Source organism: Amblyomma maculatum, chromosome 1 (assembly GCF_055883805.1).
Source record: "Amblyomma maculatum isolate TAMU_Amacu chromosome 1, ASM5588380v1, whole genome shotgun sequence".
NCBI lineage: Eukaryota > Metazoa > Arthropoda > Arachnida > Ixodida > Ixodidae > Amblyomma > Amblyomma maculatum.
Window position 1 is genome coordinate 264,664,527 of NC_139344.1, and position 15,258 is coordinate 264,679,784.

At 47.9% G+C, this 15,258-nt stretch overlaps 1 protein-coding gene across 1 annotated transcript in view; it reads left to right on the forward strand.

The window, feature by feature from the left end:
* LOC146206435 (uncharacterized) overlaps positions 1–15,258 on the forward strand; it is a 422,112-nt gene that overhangs the window by 320,284 nt on the left and 86,570 nt on the right. Inside the window, exon 17 of the mRNA XM_084591099.1 lies at positions 13,440–13,739. Coding sequence (XP_084447225.1) covers positions 13,440–13,739 — 300 coding nt within the window. The remainder of the gene's footprint in view (positions 1–13,439; positions 13,740–15,258) is intronic.

The window sequence follows — 15,258 nt, forward strand, 5'->3', positions numbered from 1 at the left end:
TAGAGGTAGTTGACACCTGCCACATGGTGTGGGCGTGCCAACGAAATCCTGCTCTTACCCCTCACCCCAACCCCACTAAGAAGGTCTCGGAGGCGACTCTGCTCGGTTGCTCCGTTAGAGTGCCTAACTCCGGCCTACGAGCTCAAAAAGCCTTGGTGGCGAGAACACGGGCTGTGGCATCGTCCAATGGGATCCCAGACTAAGAATGTCATCTAGTGTGTAGAACCCCTTGTGATGCTCTCCCGTCCTATAGTAGGCAATAAAACCTTTCACTATCACAACCACTACTCTAAATAATGCCGAACAGGTGATTTTCATTAGCTTTACCGCCATCTTCACGCGCTCTGTTGTTCGACCTGGCCGGTGCTGGTTATTTACCATTCTGCTCTGGCTACTTTAGAAACCCCGTAGGTCTCTTAATCACTCTCATTTAACACCGAATTGGCGAATTTTATTAAGTGTCGGCCCCTACAAATGACGCTGGCTCAAGAGTGACAATTACAGACGCAATTTAAAGGCAATACGGTTAAGCGGGGGACTGTCGTTCGCCAGTTTTCGCTGAGATCTAAATCTAGCCACGAACACAGATGGACCAGCTGCGGAGCAATTCAAACGTTTCTGCAGACAGAGATACAGCCTCCTGTGCCCCTTTTCAGTTGTTGGACATATTTCCTGAAATCATGCGCGTGACTGACCAGTTCCAGGGGAATGCAGTAATCGACCGAAGCCCGAACACGGCCGGTGGAAAACATCTAGAGGAAGGATTGTTTGAGCCTGGCATTGATTATTTGCGCTCCCTGCTGCGACTTCTCGTATTCACGAAGCAGCACTTCGTACTACACTCCCCTTGGATATCGGCTGGCAGGGTGCCGAGACTTCGCTTCCAATTTCTGCACGCTGTATAAATGACTGGCCTTCCGTTATTTCTCGCCTTTTTCGCAACGTGCCAACGCTGGAAATGCTTTCAGCACCTTAGATTAGTTGTATGCAGTGAAGCAGCACAACTGCACGAGGCCTGGAGCAGACGAAAGGATGAACTCAGCAGCGCTGATCAACACTGTGTTACTCCGCTGTGTTACTCGTGCTACTCCGCTGGTTCACTTCATGCTATGCCTGACCACCTCACCCACCAGTCCATGTTCGACAGTTTAGATTCGTTGTTATCCGTAAGCTAATGCAACTCAAAGCTTCGGGTGCACACTCCTTACATGCGTTCGGAAGCAGACGCCTGGGATTTTAATTTTGTACTACGCAGCAGAAGCGTAGAGGGCGCTTTTTAGCGCCATCTAGAGGACATTTGCTGCTGCTGCATGTAAACCAGGGGAACGATTGAATATATCATTAGAGAATATAATGCATTTAAACCACCAGTTCATGACGCCGACGGATAGACTCGATAAGCGCTGGAATTTCGGGACAGTGATGCCATGCTAAATTCCGAAACAGTAGAAGCAAGTAAGAGGCGACTTGAGAATTGATGGAAAAGGTCAGAGGAATAGCTTTGGGCTGTGCAGGTGGAATAATCAGTTAATTTAAAACTTTTGTGCACTCAACGTATTACGAGCTAGGTGACACTTGTCACCGCCTTGTTAAGACCGGTGTGTTAATAATTATCTGTCTATCGCAGCCTATGACAGTACTCGTTGTGAGCGCAAAACAAACTTCAGGAGCAAAATTTTGCTACGCGTTGCGAGCTTAAACCATTTGTATCAATTTGGAAGCTGGCCGTACTTTTTATCTTCAAAAATGCAGCCCGATTGTTTTTTTTTTTTTTTTTTTTTTTTTTTATGGCAATTTCAACTACTCGGTGCAAGCGCACAGCTATCATCAGAAGAAGTAAAATTTCGCAACACGTCGACAGATTAGGCCGTTCCCATCAACATTTGCATCAAAATATTTTAAAATACCTCGCAGTTGCCTCACAACAACGAAAGGGCGTCCCAGAAAGGTGAACTCGTAGACATGCGAAAGCCGCAATGTCGTGCGCCAAAAGAGAGTTAAGACGCGCTCTAGATATCTCGCAGGCTCTGGCTTAATAAGCTCCGTTGTTTCAACCTACCGTAAGTTGGCCTGCTTTTTCGGTCAGCCGTATGCAGCTTTCTCGAAAGCTACTGCGCGCCACCGTCTAAAGGTTTTTACGATCATCTCCACCCGTTGTGACGGCGCCCCAGTGTAGCTGAACACGGCTTCCTCGCTCAATGTTACCACGAATTGCCCGCTGTAAGTGGCGCACACATGAGTTGGAGGTAAAGCAGCGCTGATATGGGCGCCTAATGAGGCATATTTCAATCACTAAATGCAGCAGCGTGCCCGCCGAGCCTTCCGTAGAACTTACATCTGTAATACCTTCCACCGACCTTTGCTTTGCACGGAGAGTAGTTCGTCTTCTTTCTTTCTTTCTTTTCTTTTTTTTTTTTTTTTTTTTCGCATTCCGTGCAGAAGTGATCCTCGGTCGCGCCGACCAGTCGGCTGTCACTGTATACCCGATCCGGGGAAGTTTCAGCTGACTCATTACTCCGGCTACAGTTCTCTCTGAGCTAGAAACGACGTTTCTCCATTTTCAGCTCGCTGTCGGTGCATGGAAAACTACGGTCTCTTTTATTCCGGGAAGGGATCCACGCGTGCTCTGTGACTGCACGCCGCGAACGCGCGCGCGATACGTGATAGGCCCAATAGGCCGCCGGGAACGGGCGCTTTTGTCGGACACTGTGCTGCCATAGCCGGCCGATTCCAGTTTCTGCACGCATCCGGTAGGAGAATGTCGGCTCTGCGCGCCCCGCAGCGACTGATGTGCGCAACGGCTCACAGAACGCCCCATTGTGTATGGTCGATGGTCCGGGTCCGTCTCGATTGATTAATTGCTCACTGGAGCCGCCGATGTCATGATTAAGCAACCTCTTTTATTTTTTATACGTGTATATGCCTGCATCGCCCAATGGCGCACCATCGCAGGTGGTCCCGTAAAACAGCGCTGGATTAGAAATAAATCAACAGAGTTACTATTCTAAACACAATCAAGCAAAAGAGAATGTTACACAAATATAACTGACCTCGCGCAAGGCCGAAGAGAACATGGAAGAAGGCGCTCTGCTATGATTGTTTTCTCCAAAGGATCCACTCAGGTGGGGTGAAATGGAAGACGGAGTGAGCAAAAATATTCTTGCGGAAGGTAAACTTTCCAATTTTTTTTTTCATGCGTTATTGGTCCTAACAGAAATAAAATACGTAGCTTTCATGGAGGTGTGCTTTTGTCTGTACTAGTTTTACCATGAAATGTAGTGTGAAAAAAAAAAATTTCCCGGCTATTAGCATACACGGTAATAAAACATTAAATCGCAGCTGGTAACGGTTTTTTTTTTTTTTTTTTCAATATTCCGAGGTAAAGAATTTGAGAGAGACGAGTTTCTGTGCATACACGTGCAGTTAGAGCCCACTGTATATTTTCCCACATAACCATCATTCAACTGGCACTCAATCATTTCCTTTGCTCTTGATTGTTACAAAGGAGGCGCCGGTATGACACCTACCGATGCCATGCCTCCCCGATACTTCAGACATATTAACCTCGCGAATCACAGGTATACAGTCATAAGCTACCCAGTTATGTGGAAGACCATCCGACATAAATATAAAATCCCACTTTTACGAAGCTATCCGAACGTGCCTGCGTAGCAGTAAGTTTATTCAATAAAATATAATAAATTGAAGCAACAAAGAGTTTTTTGTTTTCATTCTCAGTTTATTTTTTTATTATTAAATTAAGCGCAATCACTAAAACCCTTCTTCGCGTGCCTCCTCTTGCACAGCCAGATGAAGCAGCGACTTTGCAGCAGTCTATTCCGCTGACGCTGGATCGCACACTTGAGCTTTTGGAAACCTTCAGGCATTCGCGCACAGGCGCCACCATGTCGGCAACTATACGGTCAGGTTCAGGCGCAAAACCCACGGCATGACGAGACCGACGACAACACGTGTTGCTGTACCAACGATAAATGGGTCAGGCAGGGGAACCGCAAATAAGCCGTACTTACAGGCTCTATGGCATGGCATTCAGAGCCGGCCATGATCCCTGCAGCATAACAGTCGCGAGTAATAGGCGTCCAAGACAGAGGGCGCGTCATCTCTTATGGGCTGCCGGATCAATGTGGTGTCATCGGTAATGACCTCGCCGACGAAACTGCGTGGTCCTCCCATAAGAGGTCGCGTGCCTTTGCCTTTGTGACGACAGAAATTCCTGTAGTTAAGACATAAAGATACTACAGATCTACAGACCACAGAAAGGTACAACAGAAAGAACTGCACACCTATAGGAAAGTACTACAGAACTGCAGAAAATTTTGACGTTTACGACAGAAGTACAAATATTTTGTCGTAATTTTGACACAATTCTGTAGCTTTTTTTTTTTTTTTTTTTTTTTTCAACTGAGGAAGTTAGGGCTGCACGGGTAAAAGGTTTTTATTCGTCGAAAAATAAGAGGCGCCCTTCTCCTTTCTTTATAAAAATAAACTACCAGCCCGTGGGGAGACATGAAGTTGGGGTTGCTGCTCATAGCACCGCGACCTTTCACCACAGTTCGCTTCATATTTTTCATTGGTTCTGGTAAACTCTTAACCCTTCCGTGCCAGTATGGCACTACTATCTTTCCTCTTGCTTTGATGCAACGCTCCTGCATCCCCTGCGTGTGTTCCTGCCACAAAAGCCTACGCGCTTCTTTTTTCAGAGTATTACCTCCCTTCATGAGACTGTTGGGTATATGAAGAAGCTAAATGCCTCATATGTGTCGCTGTATTCGTTTGAACACTCAACTCCTTTCTCTACTCGTCGGGCCAAACAGATCATTCTTTGACACGGAAAGTCGTGAAGGCGCTGCTGCAGTGTATGGAGTTGGTGTTCTTGAACAGCTATTTCTGTGTGTGCTTTCTCACTTAAGCCGGAAGTACCCCATATTTCCTCGTTCCACTGTCGTTTTTTTTTTTCTTTTTTCCACTTACTTCACTCTTCACATTTAATTTAAAGCAGCAAACAAGGTTCAGGTCAGGACCACCGCCACCCCTTCCACCCACCTTTATTCGTTTTGTTTTCTTTGTTGAACATGTTGAAGTGCATGTTAGTTCAGCCTTGTGGAGTTTAATAAATCAGTATCCAGCATCATCCGACAGCGTAATTCCACGATAGCCACCACAAATATTGGGTGTACTAATAAGGTGCAGTAAGTTAGCTCCCTTCCCGGTACCTAGATGCAAAACAATGCGTTGGGAAAACAAGCACATTCCAAGAACGAAGTTTCGCAGAGTGCACAGGTCAGCTGAGCCCATGTTATTACAAAATGAAGCATAAGCAGGGACAGCAAAACAAGTCGACGTTTTCGCTCCCTGACGTGGTCCTTGCTGACAATGAAGACTATCAATGCTCACAGTCAGCTTCATCGATTCTCCCCTTGACAAGCTTAGGCTTCGAAGAAGCGCAGAAAACGTCACTGTGATTGAAGCCAGTTTTACAACATCGCCTAAACGCGAACTCCTGCCGAAGAGCTTCTCTCAGCATTTTGGAGAAAAAAAGGGGGGCATACTTCAACGCTGTGAATCCGGTTTCCTTCGGTTTGCGGCAGTCCGTCGGAGGTTCTCGTCCACCTCGTGAAAGGCGATGCCGCCCTGCAGCGGGATCATGCGGGCGGAGTGTGACGACACCGACCGGTTTTCCCCACTAGATCTCCGTTCTACTGTCACTGTCAACCGTCAGGTGCCGCCACTGTCTCCGGTAGGGCAGGTAGTGTGATTCCGATCCGCTATGCTTGGACTCGCATCTCTGGTACCGCGCGGCAGGGTTTCCTCCTTTCCTTTCGTTCTTTTTATTTTTTTTTTCTCGATCGGGTTGTTCGTCCCGGGTGTCTTTTACGTCGTGCTTGAACTTTTGCGGGGGCGCCTGTTACCACTTCTGTTAGGCGGTTTTAATAAACTTGTTGATACGGCATGCGGCTTTACCCGGTGTTATAGGGAGCACGCGAGACAGCAGTGTTTCACTACTGTGCTTTTACACACCACATACATGTCGCTGGAGTTAGCAAAAATTAATTGAATTAAATGTACATTTTTTTTTTCAGGTGAATCCAGCTCAAATACAGTCAAAATATTTTACGAAGGCATCCTGTGTATCCTTGGCATCTAAGCCGAAAGCTTGCAAGATTCTAAATGCGACCGTACTGTTTAAAGCGCACTTCCTTTTAGTAGAGTAAGAAAAATCAGATACGTTGCAGGAAGCTGCCTCGGAACTATACTGGGGCGACTGGTTATGGGAAAAACCCCATTTCAGACCTGACCTGGTGCTGCCGTGGCTGTTTCAGCGTACTACACGCGGCAGCTCACGTTCGTAGGTCGTGCAGCCACACGGCCAGTAGACGCAAAATGCCTACATCGCTGCGGCTTGGCTTGCAGTAGTGGAGCTGCTTTGTTTGCCTTCGCGATGTTAGTGCACGTTAAACAAACCCATGCGAAAGGTCTCATGAACATCGAGCCCTTCCCTCACTCTTCTTTCATTTTCACTTTCCCCCATTTCCTCGCGGCGCGGGTGCAGGTGTCCACCAATAAGTGAGGCAGTTACTGCGTCTTTCATTATTTGCTCTCAAAACCAATTTTCCTTCTCGTCATGTTGGCAAGGCACAGGCATCAAGATGTCCTTGTTTCTGAACAGGCAGCCGCTCACCCTTCTCGCCTCAAAAGCGGCTCTGATGCGCACAGGGAGCAGAATGTTCATCTGCGTGACAAATTGGACAAGCTTTATGCGCACAACACCTAGGAAGCAATCGAACATCAGCATAGCCACAAGTAACGCGAGATTCTCGCGAATATGCTTACACAGCTACGCACGATAAACGAAAGGGAACAATTAGTTCTCGCTCCAGAAGCATTTAATTACTTGTGCACACTCCATAAAGTTATGAAGGTAACATGCGTGAAGATGTAAATTGACCAGGAAGGAAAAAGAACGAAACGTATGCTTGTCACCTTATTCTTGAAGGGTAATCGCAGACGTGAGTTGAATAAACGTTCCGTTTCATATTGCTCTGTACAACTGATGAGAACGTCTGATCACAGAGATGCCTGAAGAGGTGTTGTGTAATTGTTACAATTTAGTTCATAAAAACATATTATTCGCTGGCAGTACAGCGAAGTGAGGCTCTGTAAAGCAAGGTAGAAATAGCTGAGGTGCGATTATTTAACGTAGTGCAGTGTTATGCAACGCAGAGAGCTGTGGAACGGGTAATGATAGGCGTAACGTTAAGAGATAGGAAGTGTGCAGAGTGGGTCGGAGACATAACTCGAGTAAACAACATTTTAGTGGAAATCAATAGCAAGAAAGGGACATAGGCGGGGCATGTAGTGCGAAGAGAGAATAACCGATGTTCTCTAAGGGTAGATAATTGGATCCTAAGGAAAGAAAGTGCAGCAGGGGGCGACAGAAAGTTAGATGGGCGGATTAGGTTAGAAAGTTCGCAGTGATCAAGTGGATGAAGCTAGCAGGAGAGCGTATTAATTGAAGTAATATGGAAAAGGCCATCGCCCTGCACTGGGTATAGTCCGGCTGATGGTGATGATGATGATGATGATGGTGAATGTCATGCAGTGGTGGAATGCTTTGCACGGCTATGCAATAAATTCTCATCGCGGCTGCGATAACCCAAAAGTGAAGACCAGAGTACGAGCGTAATTACACAGTCTAACCTTTCAGTCCAAAGAAATTTCGGTTTTAATCTCTATAAGAGCTTCGGCGGTCGCAAAAACAAATAGAAAAAAGAACGTACCTTGACGTAGCAAAACCGATTGGCATGAAAGGTTCAATAAGAGAGGCAGCGGGTGCGCATTAATATGCGCTGCCGCGCCAGTTCCTATTGGCCTAATAGATGCGGTCATCCTTCAGTGGGTCTGACCTAGAAAAGAGAGAAGCACTCCATACGCTGACTACTTTTACATGCAGCGCCAACGTGCACGGTCGGCAACCTTTGTTCGGCCCGATGCCAAGCCAGCGCTGCGCACACGCGTAACAGTTCCGCAGAAACGGGCAAACTTCCTGCTCCATAACCCGCTATCGAGCGGTGACTGTGCTCCGCAACGCGCCATTGTTCGCCTTTCTTTTAATTTTCGCGGTGATCCACGCAAGTTGACAAATGTGAGTACACCTTCGCTGCTGCGGGTGTTTTCTACTGTGGCACTTTGAGCTAACCATTGTTTAGCGATTACGCCTGACTTTTCCCGGGCGGACTGAAACATGAAGAGTAATCACCATGTACATCATTCTTGTACATCATTCTTGTACATCACTTTTAAGGAAACTCCGAAATTTTGTAAGATGTTGTTATGAACATACTGATGAGAACGGTCTAACCTTCCGATACAGTCCAAAATCTTGTTTTTGAAGTTTATCATTCACTCGCACCGAGTACTTAAAACTGCCATCGAAAACCAACGGGGCACATTTTTGGCAATGAATAGCAGAACGCTATTCACCTGTACTCATCCTCAGATCCTGTTATCATACCTGCCATACCTGTAATCATACCTGTACTCACCTGTGGGGCTGAAACGTGGAGTCTAACGAAAAGGGTTTTATTTAAGCTGAGGACAACGCACAAGGCTATGGAACGAAAAACGGTAGGGGTAATATTAAGAGATAGGATGCAGTGGGCATAGTCCGGCTGATGATGATGATGATGATGATGATGATGATGATGATGATGATGATGATGATGATGATGATGATGGTGGTGGTGGTGGTGGTGGTGGTGGTGGTGGTGGTGGTGGTGGTGGTGGTGGTGGTGGTGGTGGTGGTGGTTCTTAAATTTGCACTGGCATGGCACAGTATACGGGCATCCTGCTTTTCGCCATCAAAAAGCGGCCGCTGCGGCCGGGATCAAACCCGCGATCTTGGGATTAGCTACGGCTCCATGAATGCTTATGGAGCCGTTTCGTGCCAATGTGACTCGCGTGTGTGCTTGGATGTGACTCGTGCATGTGCTCTACCAGCTCGCGCACTCATGTGCCACACGTAATGAGGACATGTTTGGCATGGTGTACGTCTCGTACTACATCGCTTTGAACGCGCCTGCACATCACGATATAGGTTGTTATTCCAAGTGCACGAGAGGGGAGGCTAACACCCTAATGCGAGGCGCTGTCTTGGAATTGCATCTGATAAACTCTCAGCGCAAATGAATTGACGCAGCTGAGGTGGCTTTAAAAGCCGGGCGTTAGCTGAAGCTGATCGACGCTGCGTGAAGTGCGAAGGAAATTATTTTTTGCTCGTTTTTAGCGTATAGTCGCTCTACTGTAGCACCGCTAAACTAAAGGAACTCGCAGTGATGCGGTACAGGTCTAGGAAAGAGGCGAAAAGTAAAGAGGGTGGTGGCAAATATTCGCGAAAAAAACAAATAAAATAAACATCGCTCCTAGACTGGCGTCAATGACTGCCACTCCTTGGCCTTCTGCGCCGTAGCACTCCTGGCCTGCACAGGCAACTTGGGGACATTGTCATCGGTCATCGATGCGCCATTGCCAGAGGCGCGGGCAAAACAACAGTCGGTGCTCGCACGGACCAGACGCGCATCATTCGCGAAGTGGGCAATATATCCCACCCGTGCCGATGGTGTTCAAAGATTACGTGGCAGGACGGAGCACTGGCTGCGCCGCATCTCAGCGGTAGCGAGATGCGTGGACAAGGTCACGTTGGCGGCCCGCGTCGACCGATGGGTCAGCGGCCGCTGTGTTGCAGGGTAGAACGTGACCACAAGACGGTGATCGGAACCGCTCGCTCGACTGCGCTTGACTGAGCCGTTGTCTCCCTGACGTGAGACACATACGAATCGCGACAAGATGGTACCTCCGATACAAGAGGCGCACTTTAGCGCTCGCGAGGGTGCGCATCGTTTCCCTCACTTGGACTCACGTAATGGAAGAGCGATTGGCCCGAGGCCTTAGTGCACCGTCGTCCGACTACCGCCCCGCCCATTAGAGCCACTTGGTGAAGCGCACGCACCGAATACGACGGATAGCGGTTCGCGGACGTGGCGCTGTACGAGGTGAGAGGCATATTAGTGATCTGCGTGCAATCTGGGACTTTGAATTCGTCGTGGGAGTGTGCGCTCGCGTTGAGCACAGTCTACCCTATTGAATTAAACTTTCGATCACCCATCACCAGTCAACTTGTCGGTGATAGTCAGGGTTATATATGCGTCGTCATCTATTCCCAATGTTAAAATGTTCCCGTGAAACCAAGAGGTAAAGGCTTACATGTAGTCTGCTACCTACATATAGCCGCCTCCTTCACTGTAGCGGATGACAGCCTGTCCAAGGAACAGAAATGTGTTGCCACTGTTTTTATATATATATATATATATATATATATATCTCACAAAAGGCGCGGTTGCATCCGGAACGTGTGAAGCCATTTCGACGCCTATTTCAGGGGTGTATTAAACTGGAGCATATCGGTCGCATGTGCGGCTCAAAACATGCTCAGCAAAGGCACCTTGGTGCCAGCTGTCATTCAAGGATTGATCTGAGTGACGGCGCGCCTTCGCTCAGGTGTGCTGGTGTCTGCCGCCTTAAATTCGTAGAATTAACGCAAAAAAAAAAAAAAAATCGGCATTTCAGAGAAACATATCTCACTGCAGCTCGTTTTCAGAAAGCGTTAGTTCTGAACCCGAAGTTCTCATTTCATCTGCTTAAAGAGCAGCTGCATCGAGAATTGAGCGATATTCAAGGATTCAAATCTACATAGGCTGTAGGTAATGCATGCAAGGTGTTTCTGCACTAGCAGTCAAACTAGTGGCGTAATCGACGATTTTAACCTCGAGCTTCTCCTCACAGCACTAATGTTCTGGGGAGAAGCTCGGTGATGACGTCACGGACGGTAATATTTTTGTTGTTCGTTGTCTTAGCCCACGTCCTAGTGCACCTTCTCTGGCGGTGCTAATCAACATTTCTAGGGCTTTGTTTTCAGCAGCCTTGTTTTTATTTCTTCAAACCGAGACTGTCTATGCAGGAAACGCACCGTTACCGTCAACGACGTCATCATGCGTCCCTCACCTGTTGCTGTGCAGTGCGGTGAAGCCTGATAGCTGCCGCGGTTTTAATCGCTAATTGCGCCATTGTTTCAAACGCTAGCATCAAGATACTTCGCGTGATTTAAGTGTAAGCTATAATCATTCAACCGCTCGAAACTGGTCGAAATATAATACCGGCGCAGCTTCCCTTTAAGTATAGTCACTTAGCCTGTGATGGAGAAGCTTTCTTTACGGAGTATTCTGCAAAGAAGTTTTTTTTTATCTTGAGTGTTTGAAATATACATAGCTGACCCGAGCGCACCTGGGCGTTGCCTATTTCGTTGTTCCTCCTTGTGCCAGAATTGGTCAGACAGAGATCGCTCAGACAAGAAGGAAGATATCAAGACCACCCTAAAGTGAGAGTTTCGTTCCAGGCGGACGCAACAAACACGTTCTCATACTGTAGGTTTGGCATCGTCGCAGTGGTTCCGAGAAAAAGAATGCAAATTTATTAAATTCGTCGTTTTTTCGTGGTCGTACTTAGTTCGGCAGATATTTACCTGCAACACAAGATCTAGCCAAAGAAGCAGCCACGCTTATCTGTTTCGCGATGGTAAAATGATTTCATCGGTGAAGGCGGCGCCTGGTGTACTACGAAGCAGAGTTCGCTGAGTTGATCGTACAGAGGGAGGGCGTTCTACCGGCCAGCACCGCTCACAATTTCCCTCTGGAACTACAGTGTACGAGTCTGCGATTGATCACTTACGTTCGCGAAGAGGCCTGTTCCATCCCATCCCCTGACACTCGTTTAGCGTTGCATTCTTGCTAGGCAGCAGTAAAGCTACCAGGGCTGCTTCGTTCCAATCAAACGTCGCGTCCAACATGACTGTTCGCCTCATTCGATCGCATTTTCCAGCAAAGTGAAAATTTGCAAGAAAAAAATTCGAAGATTCGTGGTCCCAGGACAAGTGATCGCGTTCCTTCCATGACGCGCAGTTTTTCTTGTGCCGTTGAGTGCGTCATCTGACCGCTGTTTGTGAATCGGGCTTGCTCACACTCGTGCTCACGCGACCGTCAGCAGGGCACGAGAATAGGCCCAACATCAGGGCCGGCGATATTTTCGTATCGATGCTCGAAGGCGGCAGCGGTGGCTCTGCGCGTGCCTTTTTCTTATTGCAGCCCCCTCTTGCCGACACCGAACATTCCGGAGCACTGCTGGTAGCCCCTATGACGTCGTGCAGGGATATAAATGCCCGAGGGCACGTGACGCGTTTGCGTACGGCCGCAACAAAGCTTCTTTCAGTCACTGCGGCACCAGCGTTGCCCAAGCGGTGGCATCTTTTGCGGTGCGTGCGTTTGTCCAGTGAATGCAATGTGTCACGATTGAAGAGACTTGAACAGGCGAACGTAGCGTAGTTTCGTATTCAGAAATGCACGCTTCCGTGGATGTTTGCGCTCGTGATGGACGCTTGCGTAGCGCATGCTGTGCGACGGTGAAGGGGGCTGATGTTAAGGTAAGCTTGCTGGCGGCATTGTTAGTGGAGGCTTTCTCGCGACCCCACCGCTGCGGCTTTTTGACGCTCTATTCTGTTTTGTGAATGTTTGTTCTTATCTTCTTATCAACTTGGTGTGGCCTCCCTTTAGCAAAACATTACGGCAACATCAGATGATCGGGAGCCCTTCACACTACTTATAATGTCCGCAAATATTGTGCTCAAAGGCTTGTGTCTCTCCGTCTCCAATTCTCCGGGGAAGGAGAGGGGAGAGGGGGCGAAGCTCATCTCGTCGTATATGCGTGTGGGGTGTTTCATGTATATAATGTTCTCAACATCCATTTGGTAATCACTGATAATCATTGTACTCTTCTAGCGTTTTCCCTTATATTGTAAGCATGAAAGTCAACTGCCATCTCAGGATGCTGACAGTAACTCTGACATAAATATACTGATATTGGCTTGTAAAGGAGTGCAATTAAGGAGGACAGCTCTCTCGTGTAACTTTCAGGCTGGATCATGCATGCTGTGCCAGTCATTGGAAATTTTGACCAAAGGAAGTGGTAAACCTTTGCTTTAAACTGGCCAATTTTTCACAAATGAATGGAGTGACTGCGCACAGCTGTGTGAGCCATATGTCCATTCGCGCCGGTATCACTTTGAGATTTAACGACTACAATCGCTCTAAAACGGCAAAGTAGAGACGAGTACGGAACAGGTGGGGCACTTTGTACTCGTCTCTTGCTGGTATTATTTCAGCGCTCTAATGGTCCTTCAATAAGTATGTCTAACCAAAATCGTCCCCTAATTTGTTCGTAGTGAACGCCTTGAGCTCATTCAAAGTGTGCACGCGTTCTGCGATCCACGAGACACGAGTGTCAGCCTGGTCATGCCTCCCGTGGCCTCGCAGGAAGGCCTGATCCCCGAGCCGCCGGGCCCCGGCGAGAGCAGCAGCAGCAGGATGTCGTCGGCGGAGGCTGACGACAGCCCCGCCGAGTCCTCGGATGGGGCCGGCGAGCCGGCCACCCCCACGAGCCGCTCGTCGGGCAGCTTCCTGCGCGCGGTGCCCAAGCGACGCTCGCTCATACTGCGCCAGTGGATCAGCTCCAATGGCAACCGGTCGCCCACCGGGCTGCACAACGCGGTCAGCCTCAAGGAGTGCCTGCCCCCCTGCTACCACACCGCCAAGAACATCGGCAAGACCATCAAGGTATACCCGCATCAAACATCTTTATGTGGCACCGAAATGCGCAAGCCACAGCATGGTGTTGAAGCGTGTTTCTAGTAGCCGAGCTAGTTACTGCTATCATGTAAGGTCGCTGGACGTCAAGCCTGCCTTTACCGTGGAGGGGTACTTCGCACAGCACTCGTTTGGCTCTGCGGGTCCATGAAGCCGTTTTCGTCGCGCAAAGAGCTTACCGAAAGGTAGGATGAAAGCGTAATAAAGGTGGCTCTCAAGGTACAAGTAATGTGAAAAATACCATCCACTTTAATTTTCTCGAACAGTCAAACTTATTGCATGATCGCCGCCTTTATGGTTTTCAGATTTAAAAATAAATAAATAAATAAATGTCCTGCATGATCAATTCATCCACTCTATGAAAGAGAACTGTAATTCACACTGAAATGGTGGGGTGGCCTCTAAACCGCGCAGGTCTTTACGCTTCGGCTTACCTTGAAGTAGGAAGTAAAGATCTTTGTATCTTTACGGCGGTCGTGGCACCGAGGCAACGATGTATACGTGCTGGGGTACTTTCCACAAGCGCTCATCACCGGTTGCCACGGCAGCAGAGCGCTGCAGCTGGAGAGCCTTCGGGAAACCAAACGGTAGGGTACGAAGGGCACGATTATCACATCGTATGGCTTCGATGTAGAGCGAACGATGTAATAACGAGGAAGCCAACGCGACTGTCATACACGCGCGCACTGAAGAAGCAACCGTTTTAAAGTGCGCGCATGTTGCTTCCCAAGCGGCTACAACTACAATTTTCGGAACTGTCCTTGAAGCACCTGAAGGTTCATAGCGCCAGAAGCAGCACAGAACCCTCATTGTGGGGCCTCAAAAAATTATGTTCGCAAAAAAAAAAATAAAAAAAAAAGTGTGAACGCGTGGCACATTGGTCTCGAGCGCGTAAACCGCTTCTACCAGCGTTAGTTTTGTGGCCTTCACTTTCAGCCCCTTACGTTGCTCTTTGGAACGCGAGCAGTTCAGTGCGAATCAGCTTTAGACGTACAGTTTCTCAAAGAGGGCTTTATCTGCCACGCGGACGTCGTGAAGCTCAGAGTTTGGCTTGGATGGTGTTTGAAAGAGGAAGACGCGCATTCCACCCCGAGAACGTATACCTGCTCCGCATTTCAGGTAAATATACGTTGTGTGTTATTGAATACGGCACAAAAATCAAAATGACATTTCCGCTTCCGAAAGCCCGGAAAGCATTCGTGCGGTTATCTGAATTCGACAGAAAAACGCGCAGCTCTGCGTCTTATTGTGCGCTAATTAATTACCATGAACTGCTCGTTTTTTTTTTTTTCGATTTGTTATAATAGCTTGCGCAAGTAAATGATATTGGGTGCTTTTAGAAATAGCGAAGCATATTTCTTGGAGGTTTTCTGACAGCTGAATTCATATCCTAGTTGGAACAGAAGCCAAGCCAAGTACAGTGTACAAGTTTCCTATTTCCATGACTGCATGAAAGTCTATGCACCATAAAGATTGAGCGTTTCGTGGA